The sequence below is a fragment of the Leucoraja erinacea genome, chromosome 14, assembly GCF_028641065.1.
Source record: "Leucoraja erinacea ecotype New England chromosome 14, Leri_hhj_1, whole genome shotgun sequence".
In the NCBI taxonomy this organism is placed as follows: Eukaryota; Metazoa; Chordata; class Chondrichthyes; order Rajiformes; family Rajidae; genus Leucoraja; species Leucoraja erinaceus.
In genome coordinates this window covers 32,038,627-32,061,486 of record NC_073390.1, presented here as the reverse complement: position 1 = coordinate 32,061,486, position 22,860 = coordinate 32,038,627, and the positions used below count along the sequence as shown (strand labels likewise).

General features: G+C 44.0%; 2 protein-coding genes across 14 annotated transcripts in view; one reads left to right on the top strand and one right to left on the bottom strand.

The window, feature by feature from the left end:
* kif1aa (kinesin family member 1Aa) overlaps nt 1-22,860 on the bottom strand; it is a 207,320-nt gene that overhangs the window by 135,758 nt on the left and 48,702 nt on the right. The gene's annotated exons all lie outside the window — the stretch shown is intronic.
* Nucleotides 6,029-20,755, top strand: LOC129703531 (uncharacterized). Its single transcript, XM_055646084.1, has 5 exons — nt 6,029-7,468; nt 7,971-8,295; nt 10,297-10,512; nt 17,030-17,236; nt 19,135-20,755. The coding sequence occupies exons 2-5, from the start codon at nt 8,008-8,010 to the stop codon at nt 19,321-19,323; spliced, it is 900 nt and encodes a 299-aa protein (XP_055502059.1). The 5' UTR covers nt 6,029-7,468; nt 7,971-8,007; the 3' UTR covers nt 19,324-20,755.

Genomic DNA, 22,860 nt, shown 5'->3' with positions numbered 1-22,860 from the left:
TAATAACTTCTTGTCCATCAGTTCTCATGTACAGCACTTTGTGGCAACTGCAGTTGTTTAAAGTGCCTTATAAATAAAGTTATTATTATTATTATTATTATTATTATCGTGCGCGCTGGAGTGCCCCTCCCTTCCAGAGTGTCATGCCCTGCCTTGCGAGTGCATTGTCATGTCAGTCGGATTTTTGTTTCTCAAAATGGGTGAGTTTTTGGGTGTGTTATTAAAATTTCAAGGATCAAAATGTTCAGAGATATAGGTGGAAATGCGACGGGAAGATGTTTATCGCCTCCAAGGGAAAAATGTGAGTAGGATGTGTGAAAATGGGAAGGCTGTGGCCTAGCATTTGGAAGAAAATAGGAATTAACCAGATTGTGCCCAGATGACACACACACAAATATACATAAACACAAACAAAAGAGTTTTGGTAATATAGATTGCCAAAAAATATATATATCCTTGGCTCATTAATAATGTCTGAATCTCAAAGATTAAGTAAAGAGAGTGTTTGATGGGATTGTTCTGAAAGACTGAAAAGGTTTTTCAGATAGTTAATGATACAATTGGTCACTCTGGCCCTCTCTTCTATCCCTTTCCCTCTGAATTCCTCTTAGTTCCTTTCTCTATTATTCTCTCAATATTACTCCCCTGTATCTGTCCCTCTGCTGCCTTCAATTTCTCCACATCCCTTCTATCTATTTCTCCCACATGTTCCATGACTCATCTCCCTGATCTCTTCTTCCATCACCCCTGATCAATGCTTTCCACTCCCCGTGGTGAAATTGGTAGCCCTCGGCCTGCCTATGTCGATGCTGCACATAGTAGAATGCCAACAGTTGGTGACAGCCATGGCAATGACGAATGGAAGAGACTTCCAACAGTCCATCGGATGGCGCTGCGCACGACAGCCTCGCCAGCAGCCTGTCCGTCATTTCACCCTTTTGTTATTTTTTAGTGTGTTAAAAGTATGTTTTACAAGGTTTCTTAGTCTTTTTTATGTGGGGTGCGCAGGGTGGGGGGGAAGAGGGGAAACCGTTTTCTCAGTCGCTTCCTGGTCGGAGATGTGTCTCATCTTCCCCCCCCCCCCCCCCCCCCCATCGCGGCCTACCATCCGGATTGGCGCGGCCTTTCCTGCCGGAGACCGGCCAGAGTTGCAGCACTGAATCTCATCGCAGAGCGGGCGCTGCCTTAACAGGGATCGCCGTTTGGAGCTCTGGAGTTTTGGGCAGAGCTGCTTTAACACCGTGGAGCTGTGGTGTGCGGAGCTGCCAGCCGCAGGCGGCGATGACTTTACCGTCGTGGAGCCTGAGATCTTTTGAGAGCCGCGGTCTCCGGTAGGAAGTGGCTGATTCGGAAACTCCAAGCCGCTGAGAGTGTTTTCCCGTTCTGAGATCGGAGTTTCATCATCCCGGCGAGAGGGCCTGTACATCGGGCTGCCCGTAGCGGTGACTGCGGAGGGTACAAAGGCCCGACCACTGGTGAACAAATAGGAGGATGACTGAACTTTATTGCCTTCCCTCACAGTGGGAAACGCTGATTCCGCTGTGGGGGATGTTTATGTTAAATCCTATTGTGTATTGTGTTCTTTTATTTGTATGGTTGTATGGTAACTCAAATCTCACTGTACCAATTGGTGCATGTGACAATAAATGTAACTTGAACTTGAACCTGAACTCAATCAATAATTTACAGCAGTAGATCTTGCATGGTAGATCATCCATCTGGATGAAAGTCAATCAATTGCTTGAACTATGAGAAATAGGTATAACAGAAAGCAAAATGTTCCAGACACTTTCCACCGGATCAGAAGAACAGCTCCTAAGAGGCAAAGAAATCCTGGTGGCAGAAAAAGATCGTCTGTGCATTCACTGGGGTCAGATTTCCTCGTATCCAGCAATAGCCAACTCTGACGTTCCTTTCTATTACTAGATACTGGGGCTCTGGTGTCACAATATCAGACTAATTCTGGATAGCATTTGTCTCTTGGGAATCTGTACTCTGACTGGTGCCATCGGTAACTTCTCCCCCAGGCAAATGTCTCTCAACAACTAGAACTTCACTCTGACATTAACGCATGATGTATGTCTTTTCATATCCAGGAAAAGGCACTCAAAAAGCTATAGTATTTGACTATTTATGAATAGCAACGTTTCTTAAACAGCTGTAAACTGAAAGCTGTCTCCTGACCCCTTTGCCTCAGGGAGATTGCTTTGAATGTCTGGTGTGTCTCAGTTCTTTAGGGAGATGAGTAGACTGACTGGTGCCGCTCAATTCCTCTACCTGAAGATACATCTCATGAGTGAAAATGATCCTTCTGAATGGCTGTTATCCAATCTCCAATCATTTGCATTTCTTCTGCAGTTGAAGCACACCCCACCTATCTTTGTGATTCTGCTCCTTCCCTTCCACTCAGTTACTTATCCTTTAATTCCAATCAATTTTTGATGAGAATTTTTTTTTTGATGAGAGAACATTTTTTCACACTGAGTGTTGAATCTGTGGAATTCTCTGCCTCAGAGGGTGGTTGAGGCCAGTTCATTGGCTATATTTAAGAGGGAGTTAGATGTGGCCTTGTGGCTAAAAGAATCAGGGGGTATGGAGAGAAGGCAGGTACAGGATACTAAGTTAGATGATCAACCATGATCATATTGAATGGCGGTGCAGGCTCAAAGGGCCGAATGGCCTACTCCTGCACCTATTTTCTATGTTTCTATGTTTCTATTTCCTAATGGATCAGTCAGTATCTGCATCAAACTGTGGCTGAACCACACTCATCACAACTATGGTGTACTTTTTTAACCCTGAGATAGGCTTCAGATCACGCCCTCGAGAAATCACTCAGAGCGCCTCCATAACACTGTTCCCTCTCCACTCTGTTCCCTGTCCCACTTGTACGTCATTTGCGCGTCACGCAGATGGCGCGCAAAGATTTTGTACATCCTGGGGCTCCGCACGCATCACTGCCAATGTCACCACGCACCAGGCGTGCGTAATGCACGCGTCGTGCATCACGATGTCGCGTAAATGACGCGCAAATGACGCCCAAGTGGTCACACCATCCCCTCTCCATGTCCCTAACATCTTCCTCTCACCCTTTACATAATACTGTCCCTCCACCTCTATAACAGTTTTTTTCTCTACCTCCATAACACATTCCTCTATCCAACTCCTTAACACCATACCTTCTCCAACACTGTAACTGTCTTCTCTCCACAACTAACAACCCTCTCCACCTCCATTACATGGGCTGTCTGCATCTCTGTAGCAGTCCTTTTTCCAGCTGCATGGTCGTTCTCTCTTCAACTTCATAACATGTTCTTTCCATGTCCTTAACATAGTCCCCTCTACAGATTGACTCCACCTCCATAACACCATTCCCTCTCCGCCTTCATTACAGTCCTTGCTCCACATCTGAAGCACCATTCTCTCTTTACCTCTATAACACTAACCTATCTCCATCACTGTTCCCGTTCTACCTCCATTACAGCATTTCCCTTCCATTTTCATTAGTCTTTTCTCCACCTTCAAAACAGCACCCCCTTTCTACCTCTGTAACTTTGTCATCCTATCTCCATTATTGTCCTTTATTCCCCTTCTTAATAACCTCCCCTCTCTACTTCCATAGCACCATCTCTCACCAACTCCATAACACTGTTCTCACCACCTCCATAATACTGTTGCTCTCTACATCACAAAAAGAGTGCCAAGAGACAGCCCAGGGCTATTACCTTGGTCGCAGAGGAGCAGCAGCCAGACCAGCGAGGAAGTGAATTTGCTATGGCAGCCTAATTAGTTGAGTGGATAGTCAACTTGACTACATAAAATTAAGTTCAGGTGTAGCGGAGCGGCCTGTTAGGAGCAGCTTGTTGAGGTGTTGTGAGTCTTTGGCTCAAGGGTCTTCGGCGAGGAGGCTGCACTTGAATCTGTTCTGTGTGTGTTCCGATAGTTAAATTTGTAACTTATTGCAGTGATTTATTGAAAGAGGCTATCGGCAACAGAAAAGGGTATAGGTTTCACTCAACTCTGTGAGTGGGTCTCATTCGTAATTGGTGATTTTGTCTACCGAAGTAATAGCAGACAAGTTGTTACAGTGTCTCTGCTGCAGGATGTGGGAGGTCAGGGACACTGCTGGTGCATATGACAACTACACCTGCAGAAATTGTGTCCAAATGCAGCTCCCGAAAGATCGTGTTAGGAAACTGGAGCAGCAGCTGGATGACCTCAGGACCATCCGGAAAATGAGAGTTTCCTGGACAGGACCTATAGTGAGGTTGTTACACCGAGGATACAGGAAAAGCGAAGGTGGGTGACAACAAGGAAGATAAGTAAACATGGAGTGCAGGAGACCCCGGTGGCTGTAACTATTGAAAACAGGTATACCCTCTTGGGAGCTGTCGGGGCGGATGACAACTCAAGTATGAGTGGCAGCCAGGGCTGTAACTCCAACCCTGCTGTTGAGGCTCAATGGGGAAGAGTGACATCAGGTAGAGCAGGTGGTGAGGGACTCAATAGTCAGAGGTGCGGACAGGAGATTTTGCAGAAACAGGCGAGACTCCAGGATGGTGTACTGCCTCCCCGATGCCAGGGTCCAGGAGATCTCAGACTGGCTTCGGAACATCCTCGACAGTGAAGATGAACAGCCAGAAGTAGTTGTGCATAAAGGCACAAATGACATGGCAGGAAGAGGAAGGAGGTTCTGCAACGTGGGTATGGAGAACCATAGGTGGGAGGCTGAAAAGCTGGACTTCTAGGGTGGTTATATCTGGATTTCTTCCAGTACCTCGTGCTAGTGAGGGTAGGAACAGGGAGATAGGAGATCTGAACGTGTGGCTGAGGAGTTGGTGCAGGGGGCAGGGATTTAGATTTATAGACCACTGGAATCTCTTCTGGGGCAGGGGTGACCTGTACAAAGGGAGCGGGTTGCACCTTAATTGGAGGAGGTCCGACATTCTGGCAGGCAGAGTAACTAGTGCTACACGGGGGGGGTTTAAACTAAACAATGGGGAGGTGGAGTCAACAATGTGGAAGCCTATGCGTGCAGTTAATGGGAAAGAGAGGAAAGGTCACATTTAAACTAACAAGGCAGGGGGATGGGAACCAATGCAAGGAGACATAGGCAAAAGGTAGAAGGGAGATAAGAGAAACAAACCTGAAAGCTTTTTGCCTTAATGCAAGGAGCATTCGTAATAAGGTGGATGAATTGAATGCACAGTTAGTAGTTAAGGAATATGATATAGTTGGAATTACAGACATGGCTCCAGGGTGCCCAAGGCTGGGAACTAAACATGCTGGGGTATTCAATATTCATGAAGGATAGACAAAAAGGAAGAGGAGGTGGGGTGGCATTGCTGGTTAAAGAGGAGATTAATGTAATAGCAAGGAGAGAAATTAGCTTGGATGCTGTAGAATCGGTACGGGTAGAACTGCGAAATAGCCAAGGTCAGAAAATGCTTGTTGGAGTTGTTCCGACCACCAAATTAGGGATGCGTGTAGCAGTTCATGGGTGACTTTAATCTACATATAGATTGGGTCAACCAAATTGGTAACAACACCAATATGTAGAGGAACAGACTAGAGGGCAAGCCATCCTAGACTGGGTATTGTGTTATTAGATAGTGATCTTCTTGTGCAAAGCCCCTTGGGCAACAGTGACCATAATTCAGAGACAAGAGTTCTGAACTTAAAGAAAGGAGACCTTGAAGTTATGAGACGGGAATTGGCTTGGATAGACTGATTATACTGAAAGGGTTGACCGTGGAGATGCAAGGGCAAATTTTAAAGACCGCGTGGATGAACTCCAAAAATTGTTCATCCCTGACTGGCAAAAAAACAAAATGGGGAAGGCGGCTCAACCAAGGCTAACGAGGGAAATCAAGGAAGAGGCATATAAATTGGTCAGAGGAAGCAGCAAACTGGAGGACTGGGAGAAATTTAGAACTCAACAGAGGAGGACAAAGGAGTTAATTAAGGGGAGTGGGGGGGAGCGAATGAAGGAAAGCTTGTGGGGCATATAAAGACTGACATAAACTTCTTTAGATATGTAAAAAGGAAAATATTAGTGAAGACAAATGTAGGTCCCTTACAGTAAGAGACAAGTGAATTCATAATGCAAAACAAGGAAATGGCAGAACAGTTAAACAAGCACTTTGTTTGTGGCTTCCTTAGTGAAGACATATCAAATTCTTAAAGGATTAGGCAGGCTAGATGCAGGAAAATTATTCCCGATGTTGGTGGAGTCCAGAACCAGGGGTCACAGTTTAAGAATAAGCGGTAGGCCATTTACTTGAAAAACTTTTTGATCCAGAGTTGTGAATCTGTGGAAGGGGAGGGATTGGCATGGGGGAATAGGCATAGGGTAAATGTGTTTTCCTTCTCATTTCAGGATGTAGAGGATGGGTCAGGAATTGCTCACCAGAATATGGGGTGGTGTAGCGGTGCAGAGTTGCTGCCTTATGGTGCCAGAGACCAGGGGTTGATCCTGACTATAGGTGGTGTTTGTACAGTTTGCATGTTCTCCCTGTGACCGCGTGCGTTTTCTCTGGAATGTCTGGTGTCAATATTGATAGGAAAATGATCCATGGTGGTGAGCACAACCAATCCTCATTATGCAGGCGGTATGGCGTTGAGTGGGCATGTTTGACCACACAGTCCTTCTCAAAGTTGACTTAGGAATACTTGTAACTTTTAGGCTTTGCTATTTCCAGGTAGCAGAGTATTGTGGTCCCCAGTCCCTTCAGAGCTGTGACCTCTTCAGCATGCACACTATCATGAGCACGTGACCAGTCAAACTCTGGTGGTATACTCTCCCCTACCTTGTCAGCTAGTCGGAAGTAGGTCTGGGAATTAAAGGCTGATTTATCCGAGCTGGTACAATCGGGCGCATTTTTATTCAGGTGAAATCCAAGAGATCTGGAGGAATGGATTATGTGTTCATGTTCCTGGATCAGTCAATCTAATGGGATCATGAGGGGAAAGGAACCAAAAGCTGGAAGGTGACAGTATAGAGAAGGCAGGAAGTGGACAATGATTGGTTGCAAATTTTATCTCAACATGGAACCCCTCCCCCAGCTTACTTCTTTGGTCTGGCAATACACTTGTATCCAATGGGAACCGAACACCTCAACGACAAAGATCAGGCCAGACTAATAAGAGAATGAAAGAGTTAATCGCTAATGGCTAGAATTACTTGCCAATGGGATACTTGACCATTTCTGTATTCTTGCTTAAATGCTTATTTAGCTTTAAAACTACTGACAGAGGAAATATACTGCTGACTCGTGTAGCTGAAAACTGAAATACTGCTGGTGCTTTGTATGGGGGTAACTAATAACTGAAATACTGCACACTCATGTCGATGTGAGCGAGACCAATGTAGATGTGAGTGAGCAATACTTGCAATCCTTGGAATAACCACAGAAGAGAATATGCCTGGGATAACCGAATCAACAGAACGGCAGCTGACCGAACTAACGTAAATAGATCACCGCACCTCCGAAGATAACAGTCACTGAAACAGACATTAGCAGTTGTTTCTTGGAAATGCTCCGCGGCAGTAGATTTTGGAAGAATGTCTAGGGCATTTACTTGACTTTAAGAGTATATAAGAAATTTTAAAACACTGTATCTTTGTGTGGCTGCTTGGGGAGCACTGAGTCTATTGGTATACTCTCTGTGCTGGGCCCCACCGTTCCCGTCATGACGAATTGAGTAAAGCTTGGCATGGTTTACCTTTAACCCCTTGTGTTATTGTCTGTTTTAAGAAGTGAACCTATCAAGAAAACCTTCAACTTGTTGCATTTTTAAATCCCCACTTCTCCCTTGTGCAACGACAGGGTTCTGGCAAAAAAAAAAAAATTGTTGAGAGACAGTGCCTTTAAACTAAAAGCTCTTATCTTGTAAAGAGCTGTTCTGACCTTCACTTGCAGGACACTGCCCTGCTGCTGACCTTTTACTTTCTCATTGAATTTTTCCAGCTCCTCTCTGTCGCCTGAAGCCTAGGGCTGCCTTACCATGCCTGCCATGTTCATGCTGAGGGACGAAGTGCCAATTCTGATCGGATCTGCCGTCATCCTCGTGGGTGGCTATGCCTTGCATCGTCTGTGGAGACAACACCGAATGCTGGAAGAAACTGAATCGTCGAAGGAAAGTGTATACGAGACACAGCGAGCCCTGAATGAGTATCTCCACTTCCACTACGGTGAGCCACAGGTACAATACCTGGGCATCGCCAACACTGCCGCAGTCCAGAACTTCCCACGGAGGTGTGCTGAGGAATGCATCAAACACTTCACCCAGCAGGTAACAGGCTCGGCACTGTTGACACTTTATTTAAATAATTATTTTAAAAAGTGGTGCTGAAGTCAAAAGTATAAATGTTTGTGCTGATATTTAGTGGCACACTGTGGAGATTCGTAAAACCCTACACAGCAGGTGAAGTACTTTCCAAAGTACAGCATTTCAGGAGCAGAAGCTCCCTCAATAAATCTTCATAAAACAGGAAGCTGTTAGAGGCACATTCCCACCTTTGGGGAGTGGGTTTTTGTTCCTAGAAAACGCTGTATCGTAATTTTCAATAACACCAAGCCATGTCATTTGAGCATGAGTCAAGAAATGGAACTGATAAGAAGACAAATGTTGTATTTATTTGTTGACGATGTAAATTCCGTGAAAGTGAATTTTATTCTTTATCTCAAATTCTGGGTAGTGATTTTTGAATTCTGTAAGGGTGAATTTCCATTAATCAATTGTCTATTAAACAGAGGTCGACTGTAATATGTTTTTGTGATAGACACAAAATGCTGGAGTAACTCGGCGGGACAGGCAGCATCTCTGGAGAGAAGGAATGGGTTTCAGTCTAAAGAAGGGTCTCGACCCGAAACCCATTCCTTCTCTCCAGCATTTTGTGTCTATCTTCGATTTAAACCAACATCTGCAGTTCTTTCCTACACATCTATTTTCATGATATTGATTGAGCAACAGATATTGGTAAGGGGGAGGCGAAATCACTGCTCTTCAAAGTAGTGCTTCGTGGTCTTTTACACACAACCGTATGGGCCAATAGTGCCATGCCTTTATCTAAAAGTCAAAACCTCCAACAGTGAAGCAATCCTTTAGTCATGTACTGGTCAGGTTAGGATGTTGTTTAAATCTCTGGAGTGGGATTTGAACCCACAACCACGTGACTCAGAAGAAAGGGTGCTGCTCACTTCACCTTGCCCCATGAAGTCAGCAAGTTTGAGTCCCATGAGAATCTCAATTGTATGGCTCTGTATTTGGAGCAATGGTCAAGCACTTGCTCTCCCTTATCCTAGGCATGTGTATAAACAATGGTTACATTGTTGAGGATTCAATGGGTTACTATTGCCTGTGAAACAATCAGATTCTGGAGTCACCCCGCTGTCGTTACTTAGTCTGGGACTGAGTGTTCTAGTGGATCACAGAGTCCTTTCGCATGCTGAGGTTTAGAAAACGGGTCACACACTGTTCTTCAACATGTGCGGCCTGGGCGATACAGTGGGTCATGCACTATGTGGAGTTTCCCTGTGATCACATCCCAGCTACATTGGATGCCATTAGTGACTGATAAGATCTGATATGGTACAGTGGTTGAGCAGGAGGAAGACGTAAATGGAGGATTCAAGGAATGTGAGAGAAAAAAAATGGTCAAATTTAGAGAGCAAAAGCATGTTGGAGTGGGGGGACCCAAATGTAGATATACTGGTATTTTACAAGGATGGAAGTATAGAAGTTGGGGCGTGAGTTCGTGAGGTTGGATTTGGAGTATCTTGTTCAGTTTTGGCCACCTTTCTATAAGATAGTTGCCATTATGCTTAAATCAGTGCAGAAATAAATCTCGAGGGACAGTGTTATAGCTGAGGTAAGGCAGCCTTGGACATTGTACTTGGAATGTAGGAGACTGAGTGGGTGATCTTCATGAGATGTCTACAATCACGAGGGCCATAAAAGGGGTGAATGCACAAGGTAGAGGAATCAAGAGGACAGAGGTTTATGATCAACAAATAAATAGCACAGGACATGTCATGAGGAATGGAGAGGGTTAGTCAGTGGTAATTTGTATCAAAGGAGAGAATTTTCCAAAGAACATAGAAAGCAATGGGTTACAAAGAGGAAGGGAATAAGGATGTAAGACAAAACAAGGCAGCGAGAAAATTAGAAATGATTCCTTTCTATATAACTACAATAACAATACTTTACCATTTACCAGTTGTAAAACGTTTTATCATGGCACGTTGTACATTGGCAAATTTGTGCAGTAACTTTTTCACTCACTTCTGTCAGAATGGTGTTCCCAGCAGAGCCCTGGACATTGGTTGTGCTGTGGGGAGGGCTTCATTTGAGCTGGCCCGGATTTTTCAAGAGGTGGTGGGCATCGACTTCAGCCTCCCATTTGTGAATGCTTGCAACCAACTGAAGGAACAAGGCCAGCTCCCTTATACTGCCACCATAGAGGGAAACTTGACCATCCAACATGTTGCTGTGGTGCCGCAGGACATTGTAAGTATTCAGCCATTCCTTTCCTGATCTCCTCTCTTCCCTGTCATCCCGCAGTTTGGTGTCCATTCCTTTAATCTATTCCTATTTTTCCTCTGTCCTCATCCTCTTCGCACTGATATTCTCATTTTCTTGCATCCATTTGCAAGTAACAATCTACTACACTTCTCCTTTGGATTGATTGGAGAAGAGAAGAGAGGGACAAGAGCTCCTGCATACTCTTGGTTACAACAGCTTCCTGCCGAACCTATTTTGCCCACCCACCAAGCCTCCAATATTCTAGTTCATTTTACTTTTCTTCCTGCCAGGAAAATTGCATTGATCCTATTTGGTTTTAGTCCTACATACTTTTCATGTGTAGAATTCAGCCTAAAGGAATTCATGAGATGTTGGCAACATTACTGTACATTCCATGCCAATGCCTGGTCTCTAGATCATGGGGAAAGGCTACCCAGTGCTGGGCTGGGTCCACAATTTTCTGTAGTTTCTTGTAGTTTGGGGCAGAGCAGTTGCCATACTAATTTCTGATACATCCCAATAGGATGTTTTCTGCAGTGCATCTATGGAAACATATGAGTCATGGGGAACATGCAAAATCCCATTGACTTCTGAGGAAGTAGAAGCATTGGTGTGCTTTCTTGGCCATATCATCAATGTGGTTTGACCACGTCAAATTGGTGATATTTACACCTTGGAACTTGAAGATATCGTCCACCTCCATTGCAGCACCATTATGCAAATCATGTATCATAGAATATTGCAGAATAGTACATACTGCACAGAATGAGGCATCTGGTCCGTTAAGTCTATGCCAGTTGATACTGAAATGATTATATTTGGTGTAATGGAAGATGGGAATAAATTGAACACATCTCAAAATCTATTCCTTAACTATGGTTTAATAATAGCAAAAAAAATAATACTTAAATTTTGGAAGGGTACATCAATACCAACGCTTAAAATGTGGATTGCAAGTATGTTGGACACCGCTCATCTTGAGGAAATGCGATTCCTCCTAATGGATAAATCAGACCAATTCATAACGAGTTGGTCTCCATTCGTCGTTTTTTTGGAATCATATGGTGCAACACAATTGTAAAAAATAACTGTTTCAGGACTGGACGAGGGTTGGTCAAGATTATAAATAATGATCTCCTTTTCTTTTTTATTTTATTTTCTTTTCACTATTTTCTCTCTCTCAACTTTCTTCATTTACTCGTTTTCTTTCTTCACACACTATATATTTCACATCTTTCTATCCTTTACTATCTAACTTCTTTTTCTTATTCTCATCTTTTTTCAATGTAACAAAAAAAAAAAGAAGTTGTACATAAAATGTATTATGAAAATATATATTAGGCACTTTGGTGCCATATGACTGTACTTCTAATAAAATAAAATATTTTAAAAAAAGTCTATGCCAGTTGTAAAAGCGCCACCAGCCTTCCAATCTAACAATGGTCCATGGTCCAGCAGCTCACAACCGTTCAAGTTTTCGTTCAATCCCATTTTATCTGTGAGGGTTTCTGCCTTCACCACTCCTTCACTTAGTTACAGATCCACACAACTTTTTTGGGGTCAAAATATTTCTTCAACTCTCCTCTATTTCCTCTACTAAATGTATATCCCTGCATTTTAACCTCTCATCAAAGGGAAATAGAACCTTCTTATTTATTCTATTTGAGTACACCTCCCTCGGTCTCCTCTGTTCCACAGAAAACAACTCTAGCTTATCCAATAAACGGCAGTCCTGGAGTAATTTAATGTCAGACATCATCTCTAGAGAACATGGATGGCTGTTGTTTTCGTCAGGAACCTTCAGACTGATTGTAGCGGTGGTGGGGGAACTGGTAGTTGAGTGGGTGCAGAGCAAAGCCTGCAAGTGATGGGTGGATACAGATGAGGGGGTTTGATTGGAAGATGATTGGACAAAAGCCAGAGATGAAAAGAGAAAGTGAGATAAGAACAAAAGAGGTGCGAATTGTGAACCCAGATGAAGGTAAATGGGTGGAAGGGATGGTGCAAGGGTGAAGGGAAGAAATGGGTGCAAATCCAAGTGGGGCACAGGGAGGGAGAAGAAAAAAAAAATAAAAGTTTTTGTTGTAGTGTGGCTGTTGAGTAGTATGAGTGGCTGTTGAGGAGAGCTACTGCTCGTAGATAAAAAAGCTGCTTTTATGTCTGGCTGTGGAGACTTTGACAGTCCGAAGTCGCCTTCCAGAGGAAAGTGCTTCGAAGAGTTTGTGGCCAGGGTAAGAGTGGTCAGAGATGATCTTACCCTTCATCTCTTGGCCCTTGCTGTTTACAGTTCATTGATGGGGAGAAGGTTGCAGCCAACAACCTTCTCGGCTGATCGAACTACGCGCTGCAGCCTCCGGATGTCATGCTTGGTGGCTGAACCAAACCAGACCATGATGGAGAAGGTGAGGACAGACTCTATGATAGCTGTATAAAACTGGACCATCATTGCCTGTGGCAGATTGTGTTTTCTCAGCTGCCGCAGGAAGTACATCCTCTGTTGTGTCTTTTTGACTGTGGAGTCGATGGTGGCTTCCCATTTAAGGTCCCTGGAGATGATGGTCCCATGGAACTTAAATGACCACAGATGTGAATGTGGTGTTGTTGATGGTGAGTGGGGAGGGGGAGCTCTCCTAAAGTCTACAATGAATTCCAACATCGTATTGGGCTGTCCCACTTAGGCGATTTTCTGCAGACTGCCGGCGACTGTCAAGTTGCCGTCAGTCGCCTGAAAAAACGGGAACTACAATGGCGACTGTCAGGAACACACACACATAAACACATCGCAAAGGCAGGGGCCAGGGCAAGCGGGGGAAGAGCTGTCTGAAATTCACACGGTGCAAAGCCAAGTTGATACAGACACACACCACGATGAACTGGAAGGTTGGCGCTGGAATTAAGACGGCAGTGTACGTTAAGTCCTTTAAAAGAGAGGGGGGGGGGTGGGAGGGGGAGAAGGAGTGGAGACAACTTTTAATAAGCCAGAGATACACAGCTGTGAAGTTCAATGGACATTTAACATTACCGGTCGGTTATCCTTGTTTCTGAAAACTCCTGATTACGTTTTTTTCCCCAACGAGCCAATGAAAATGACCCGGTCAGCAAAGGCGATTAATTAAAACTACCTACGACTACCTCGACTACCCATAACTACATAGCAACCCCACTACAACTGCACCTATGACTACAGGATTATCGATTATCTCCTTGACGAACAATTTTTGGTCGCAGAAAATGTTTCAACATGTTGAAAAATTTGCGGCGACCATACTGAGGCCCGTGACTAGGTCCCAAAATGCGGGAATTCCTCACGACCATGAAAGAGACTCACCATAAACCACCAGCGAACATGTGACGAACGCAGTCTCCTGCACTCGCCTAAAAAGTCGCCTAAGTGGGACAGACCCATTAAGAGAATTGAGCTCCAGGTTGCGATGGCACCAAGATGCCAGCTGTGTCACTTCCTGTCTGTAGACAGATTCTTCCCCATCTTTGATCAGTCTAATCAGAGTTGTGTCATCCAAAACTTGAGGAGCTTGACAGAGGAGTCCGTGGAGGTACAGTCGTGGTGTACAGAGAGTAAAGGAGAGGGGAGAGTACGCAGCCTTGCAGTACTCCTATGCTGAAGGTCAGCGGATCCGAGATGTGCTTTCCCAGCCTCACATACTGCGTCCTGTCTGTTAGAAAGTTGGTGATCCATTGAGAGAGGGGATCAGGCACAGTCAACTGGGAGAGTCTGGAGTGTAGTAGCTCTGGCACAATGGTGTTCAATGCAGAGCTAAAATCCACAAACAAAATCCTTGCAGTGTGGGTGCTGGAAGATGAAGTGCAGGCCTAGGTTGGCTGCGTTATCCACTGATCTATTTGCCAAATATGCCAACTGCAGGGGATCCAGCAGGGGGATTGTGATATTTTTTTCAGGTGAGCCAGCACAAGTCTTTCATGGGTCTTCATGATTATAGTGGTCAGTGCGACAGACCTGTCGTCTTTAAGACCAGTAATCCTTGGCTTTTTGGGTACAGGAACAATAGTTGAGACTTTGAAGAAGGGACAGTGCAGGACAGAGACCGATTGAAAATGTCTGTGTGGACTGGTGCCAGTTGTTCGGCACAGAGCCTGAGGGTATGGGGGCGGAAACATTGTCTGGCCCTGGAGATTTATAGCTTTTCCACCACCTCAATTGCTGGGGCGGAAATCGCTATAAAAACATGGGGGGGACACAATTTCTTCGCGTTGCAACTGTGGATGGTAACATCGGGAGCTGACCTTGTTGGTGACAGACTCCAAACTCCAGCAACAGCAGCTTTGGCCGCCCCGAATCGTGGGGCTTTAATCGGCCCGTTCGCGGGACCTTTCATCGCCCGGCGGGGGCTTCAACAATTTGACCGCGGGGCGATAGAGGATCCCGAGGTTGATTTTAAGCCGCACTGCGCCAGGCGACGAGAAGCCCCGCAAATGGGCCGATTCAAGCACTGCTCTATGATCTTTGCTCCACCAGGACGTCTCCATCCTCCAATCACCGCGCTCTATCCTCAGTCTCAAACCCCTACTTCCACCTCTGACCGACACCTCCCTCTTCTGATCATCGCGCTGACTCATCATGGGCCCCCCCCCCCACCCTGGTAGAATTCCAAGGGGCAACACCCCTGGCAGGGGTAAAAGGGGGCAGCACCCCTTTATGCAGAATTTTTTATTTTATAATTGTACCTTGAAATTGAACCATTTTCTTGCCTGTTTACCTTAATTTCTCGCAGGGTCTTCCCCACTCACACTCACAGGGAACCCTCACTGCTCACACTCACAGGGACCACTCACTGCTCACACTCACAGGGACCACTCCCCTTACCTTTCCTCACGCTCACAAAGACCCCCTCACTGCTCACACTCACAGGGACGTCCCGTCACCTTTACTCACACTAACAGAGACTCTCCCCAATACTCACTTTGTCTTCTTTCGTGTGTCGTGCACAGCCTAAAATTGTTGGACAACTTGTTCTATTTGATCTTCCGTTTGTGCACGTCGAGTTGATTGCATTAGTCGAAACAGGGCGGACCACGTGAAGGTTGCAATCTTCCACCCCCCCAATACTCACTAGGGCTCATACACACACTCCCTCTAGTAGCTTTAAAATGCTTATCGACACCAACAAGGCCCCGGCCCTGCAGCCACGCCCCGGCCATTCCCAGCCCAGTGCCCACTATCCCGCTGCCGTCCCCCAGGGACACCGCTACCTGTGCTTCCGGCCCCGGGGCCACACTCCACCAGGACTCGCCTTATCCCGCCCACGGACGCCTCCCTCCTCTAATCACCGCTCTCTATCCTCAATCCCACCCCCCCGCACCCCCCACTTCCACCTCTGACCGACGCCTCCCTCCTCCAATCATGTCCCATTCCCCCTCATCACTGCCTGCTGACCGATGTCCCTCTCATCCAATCGGCACCCTCGGTCATCAGTCCTGCTCCCACTGTCTCGCGGAAAGCTATTTATAGATTTATAGAGATTCAGATTTCTTTTAATGAATTTCAAAATCCATTGAAATGCAGAGAAATCTCATGCCTGGAGTCCTAGAACCGCACAGGGAACAGAGCGTTCTTCTTGAACTTACAGTATGAACATTGAATTCTCCAATGTTTGGTAACTAACTTACAAACAACCTCCCTTCCTTGTGCCACCCCTGGAATTGCACACATTTCTCCCTTCCCCCCCCATGACACCCAGGGAAAACATGCAAACTCCACACTGTGCTCGAAGTCAGATCGAACCTGGATCTCTGGTGTTGTGAGGCAGTGGTTCTACCAGCTGTGTCACTGTGCTGCCCCGTTCTTATATTGTGGTGGTAGATGGTTAATGTTTTTGTCACTGAAATCAATCTGGAAAGTGGAAACCCATGATGGATCCCGCTGGGGTTTGCAATGAACTTAGACCACACGAAAAAATGATTTTTGGAATTTTGGTTTTGGATTTGCAGCAATGTTGTTTCACCATTGCAGCCTGAGTCAGCTTCAATTCACTTGTATCACTTAGAAAACTCCTATTTTTAGAAGAATGTGGGTGCATAAAATGAGTAATGGCATTCTAACTCATTAGCACATCGCAGTGTAGTTCAGGATTGTCAATTAGTCACTGGAGAGAGTGAGAACCACAGTGAGATAAGATATTTTCTCATCTGCATGACTTGTTTTGAATCCAGCAACAAGAACAGATTCAATCATGCATTTAAATCTCCTGATTTGGTACCCATGCTAATTTTTCTTTTCTTCCTACCAGAAAAATCGTGCAAACTCTATATTGTCTTGGATTTGGAGATATGTAATAGGACAGTGCAGAGGAAAGTTTACTATTTGTATGTGGAACCTGGTCTGCGAGGCTTAAATGGGTGGTGTGACGATTTTTACTTGGTATATAAATATGGGTTGAATATCATGCAAATACTGATATTATGCAGCATCAATATCAAATCATTAGATTGAGATGTAAATTTATTTTCCTGTTTTTTTCCACAGGAAAGGAACCGATGTATTTTCAAGCAAGGGGATGCTTGTAATCTACCTACGGATCTAGGAACCTTTGACTGCATCCTTGCAGGGAATCTGATCTGTCGCCTACGTGACCCTTTTGCATTCTTGCACAGACTTCCGGGACTGGTGGCCCCTGGTGGAATCCTTGTCATTGCATCACCTTACACCTGGCTGGAACAGTTTACAGCCAAGGTAACTGGTTCCATTAAGAAACCATCTGAGAGAGTTGTAGTGAGAATACAATTCTCATATGGTTGTTCAGTGAAGAAGGCGCCTCTCCTCAGTTGCATATGGATAGTTGTTTGGATGGCAACCATTTAAGCATTCTCAAAATAAAATCTGTCAGTCTGTCGGGCCAGCTGAGAGCCTTAATAATTTCATGATTAAACTTAGTAGCATAGTGGGCTCTCAAGTGATATTAAAGCCATTGCAATATTTGTCGTTATTACTTGCCTAACCAGACATCAAAGTCTAACTTTGCCATCCATAAGTTGGTGCGGTGGTATCAAAGCGTAAAATCATGGAGCTCGACAGCATAGAAAACAGGTCCTTTGATTCAACTCATTCATTGTCAAATTGTCCAACTGAGCTCGTGCCACTTGCCTAACTCTTATCAGTATTCAGTATTTCTTTAATATCATTTTCACTGAGTACTCGCATACACAGAGGAAACGAAAAAACGTTGCTCGATCAGTTTCCATTCAGTGTAATTAATAAAAAAGGATAAATACATAGAGCTTTAAAAACAAATTAAAATTACCATGTCTAAAAACAGAAAGTAGGCCTAAAATTTACAATAGAATAAAAACAGACATTCCGACCGACAGTGGCTTTACTTTGACAGGTGCCCAACTGTCAAAGTATGGACGAGGTTGAATGTGTTGGTGAACAATATTTGGGGAGGGGACAAAGTCCGTTAATCAGTCTTATTGCCTGTGGGAAGAAGCTGTAGAGCATCCTGCTAGTTTTGCAGCTGATGCTCCTGTACCTCTTCCCAGATGGCAGAATGGAGAAGATGTGGTGTGATGGGTGGTAGGGGTCCTTGATGATGGAGATGGCTCTACTGATGCTCCGCTTCTTGTAGATCTCCAACAGGAAAGGGAGTGGGGCACCAATAATCCTGCTGGCGGTCTTCACTATCCTGTTGAGTTGATATTGTTCGTAAGCCTTGCAGCTCCCGAACCAGGAAGTGATGCCGTAGGTCATTATGCTTTCGATGGTGCCCCTGTAGAAGCTTCTTAGATTATCCCTCCAAACCTTTCCTATCAACATACCCAAATCTATTTTAAATGTTGTAATTGCACTCGCCTTGACCACTGTGTCTAGCAGTTTGTTCCATGTATGCACCAACTTCTCTGTGGAAAAGGTTGTCCCTCAGGTCCTTTTTAAATCTTTCTCCTCTCACCTTAAACCTATTCCATCGAGTTTTAGACTCCCTGCTACTTTGTTGGGGGAAAGAAAAGTTGTAGTTATACACATTATCTACGCCCCTCATCATTTTATACACCTCTCTAAGGTCACCCCTCGGCCTCCTATACCCCAGAGGAAAAAAAACCCCAGACTATCGAGCCCCTCGTTACCCTCCCGACCTGGTAACATCCTCATAATACTTTTTGGCAATCTTCCGAGTTTAGTGATGTCTTGCGAACAGCAGAGTAATACCTTCAGAACTATACACAGTATTCTAAATGTGGCATTTTCCATATAGGTGTAAAATGACATTCTAACAATGCCCTGATAAATTGGCACTCTTATCTTCTAATACTTTCCTCACCTGTCTCGTCACTTTTGTGGAACTATGTACCTGCACACCTAGATCACTCTGGACCACAACACTTGCTAGGGCCTTATCATTTACTGTGCAAGTCTTGCCCTGTTTGTCCTACCATTAAGCAATCCGTCTGACACTGGCCCAGTTGATCACGATCTCATTGTAATTATCTGAAAGCTTCCGCAATATTCAAGCTTGAGGGATCTGCTAAAATAAGTGATGCCATGACTAATTCGCAGCATGCATACGTGGGAGATGAGATGGGTAACCATGCATCTGCTATGTCAGTCACCTTTCCATATTTTCTTTCTTTTTACAGTCACTCTGGCTAGGTGGATACAAGGATGACTCTGGCAAGGAAGTGAGAGGATTTGATACGATGAAGAAACTTTTCTCCCCATATTTTGAGCTTGTGGCTGAGAAGAATGAGCCCCTCCTGATCCAGGAGACAGCACGGAAGTCCCAATGGACAGTGGCTCACGTGACGATATGGAGAAGGGAAACCTGAAAAGAATCAGTAGTGGCCTTTGAGAGTCAAACAGTTTGCTTTAAAAATAGCCAGCTTAAACAAATTAAATTGCTTTCAATTTAGGGAAGTAAAATTAGCTAAGAAGTAACATCAATATGCAGGTGCTATCATGTTAAAAAAATATTTGGACTGGTACATGGATAAGATAGGTTTAGAGCGATATGGGTCAAATGCAAGCAGATGGAACTGGTTTAGATGGGACTCATTGATCGGTCTGGGCAGGATGGGCCGAAGGGCCTGTTTCCATGCTGTATAACTATGATTCTAGGACTTAGTTAGAACAATGAAAAAATAATATTGTCTTGGTTGTCTATTGTCCCGTTTTCCGAGACAGTGAAATAACTCATTGAGAAACACTTTTGCATACAATCCCGATAAATCATACCATGCGGAAGTACAATCAAGACATGGACAAGTACAGTAGGTAGTCCAAAAAGAGAAACAGTGCAAAATATATTGTTACAGTTACAGAGAAAGTGCTGATTTTAAAAAAGTGCAAAGGCCCCAATAACACAGGCTGGGAGATTGTGAATACATGCTTAGTTTATGAAAGTACCATTCAAGAACCTGATAAGTATCAGAAGAAGCTGTCTTGATTCTGCTGGTACATGCTTTCAAATTTTGGAATATTTTGCCCAACGGGAAAGAGGAGAAGAGGGTTTGACGAGGGTGTAAGAGGTCCTTGATTGTGTCAGCTGCTCTCCAGAGGTAACGTGAAGTGTAGATAGAGTTGATTGGGAGTGTGTGGGGGGGGGGGGGTATAGTGTGGCTTGTTTGCTTGATGCACTGGACTCAATCCACAGCTAATTTTTTTGCAGTCTTGAGCAGGACAATTGCCAAACCATGTTGTGATGGATTGCATTAGTATTTCAATCAGTCCAGTGATTTCAATAGTATTTAAATCAGTCCAAGAAACCTAGTGAATGACTTGGTCGAGATTCAATTGTAAATGGCAGTGTTTACAGAGTTAAGTTATGTTATTTTTTTAGAGCATAAAACATTACAGCATAGGAACAGGCCCTTCAGCCCACCATGTCTGTTGGGACATGATGCCAATTTAAGTCCCATTTGTCTGCACATGGTCTAAATCTCTCAATTTCCTGTCTGTTTGTGCTTGTCTAAATGTTTCTTAGATGTTATTATCGTATCTGCTTCCACCACCTACCTTGCCTATGTAGTCCAGGTACCTACCATTCTGTATTTAAAAAAAAGGTACATGCCTTGCAAACTTGTCTATTTTGAATGATGGAGTGATATTCTAGAATCTGCTAACACGACGGATTTAATTGTTGAACATTGAGAATCACCATTGGCAACAGGGCACATTCAGTTCATGAACAAGGATTAAATCGGTAAATGTTTTACTAAACCTCTCCTTCAAAGTAACTATTAAAATATTTACTTAAATATTCTCCAACAATGATATTGCATGATATTTGGCAAATGGTAATGAGATTAGCATTTTGTGGTGCATGGGGGTCAGGAAGATGGGGGTAAGAGGTATATTTCCAAAGATGTGTAATGCATTGATTACGAATGCAGGCCAGCAATGAAATCAACAGGAACAATGCACAGCCTGAACAACAGAATGTAACTCAGAGGCGGCAGTGATCAAACTTAACAAAGCAGTGTTCTGAACAGAATGCAAGCTGAATGCTGTTTCAGCTTCTGGTTGCGAAGAAACAAGGGAGCCATTCTGTAATGGAGCCCGTATTGTCCGTTCCTTCAGAAGTGCTGGTGGGACTTTTCTTAATGCTCCGTTTAAGCATAATAAAAATCCCACTCTTCACTATCACCCACCCAGCATCTCTGACGTAAAAATGTTACAGGCCCGGGCAAGAGATTGCACACTTCCACAGGTCCCAAGATCTTTATTATTCCACTATTAGCTTTTCAGTACAAGTATTCAATCATTTAAAAATATATTTAAATAAAAGGAGAGACATTTAAATTAAATAAATGTCTGATTATGTGCTGATACCTGTCAGCAACCACAAGAGGGAAAGTTTAAATTTAAGTAACAACAATTAATCCCATCTCACGCAGTCAAGATCATGTAAGTAGTTGGTCACTTGTTTCTTTAATCTCAGTACTGGAAAAACTTACAGTAATTGGAATGGGCTTTTCCACAAAAAGCTATTACAGATGAAGGATAAACCTGTACAAAACATAGAGAAAAATATATATTCAGCTTTCAATTTGAAAACCTCCATGGTCTCAAGAGTCTAGTCATAAACGTTAATTGTTTCTCTTTCCACAGATGCTGCCTGACCTCTGTACATTTTTAGTTCAGATTTTCAGCGTCTGCAGTGTTTTTGACTATCAATTAGAAAAGCTCAATAGAGATAGGAGTTACACCATCCGAGACTTTAAGTACTTGGCAGACAGAACGTTCTTTTCTCATAAAACGGAAAACCTACAGAAAAAAATGCTGAATGTTGCAATAGAGTTCTGATTTCCGGCACAGCTTTAATCAGAGCTGGACCAGGGGCTGGCTGAGATGAAGATGACATTATACATGAGTCTCAATATATTAACCACATTTTCCCTTCTTTCCCCAAAGTAAGCCATCCTGCAATAATTGGGCTTCAGACCATGCATCCATGGAGCTGACATTTTTTACATCTGCAGTTCTTTTCCACATTGCTTATATTGCGTTAGTTTGTTATATCAGTGAATGGTAATGAGTTCCTCGTTGCCTAGTTTCCACTGTGTGATGCTATTCATATTCAGCAGGAAACAGCAAACACTGACAGAGAACATTGTTTTCCCCTCTGGTACGTACGGCCTTTTATTGGCAAAGGCTTGCAAATAGCGATATTCTCCTGTTATATGCCACATCTCAGAAATAATAGACAATTGCTCAACTCACAACAGAATACTTACACTGTCCTGGCAGAATGACAAGAACCTCTGTCAGTACCAAGAGCCTCCTGTTCTCTGATGTTGGGACAGGCATGCATGCATCAATATATTTCCTTTCCACTCCAAATAATTGTACGGTGAAGCTGTTGAAGTTCAATGGTGCCTTAATGTCCAGAAGAGATCTACCATTTTTCAACCTACAAAGCCTGGGTGAAGATTTAAAATCCAAAAGACAAGGCGAGGGGGCAAGATCCACTGGGAATAACACCAGGTATGGGGTGTCTCAATGGGTGGGATATATGGTAAATGACCCAAATCCACAGAGAAAGATACCCAGTAAATGACCAAAGTCAATAAAGAAAGATACCGTAAATGAGAGAATCCAATGAACAGAATATCAGATGAATGTTCAGTCCACTGAGTAGGACACCTACTAAATAGTCAATGTCTAGGACAGGAGCAAGACAGCTGGTAAATGGCCATCATCCACTGAGCAGGACACCTGATGGTCAATATCCATTTTGCAGGACATCAGGCGCATGGTCAAAGTTATGCTGCGGGAGACCTAGTCAAAGTCCAAGAGTGTCAGATAGTAGATGAAGGTACTTATTACAGGTAGAACTATTGGAGAAGGAAATGTAAAAAATAATT

Bases quoted from the DNA above. Each gene is read 5' to 3' on its own strand.
- LOC129703531 (XM_055646084.1), top strand. From the start codon at position 8,008: ATGCCTGCCATGTTCATGCTGAGGGACGAAGTGCCAATTCTGATCGGA. The intron at 10,513-17,029 runs GTAAGTATTCAG...TTTTTTCCACAG, and splicing joins CTGTGGTGCCGCAGGACATT to GAAAGGAACCGATGTATTTT. The intron at 17,237-19,134 runs GTAACTGGTTCC...TTCTTTTTACAG, and splicing joins TGGAACAGTTTACAGCCAAG to TCACTCTGGCTAGGTGGATA.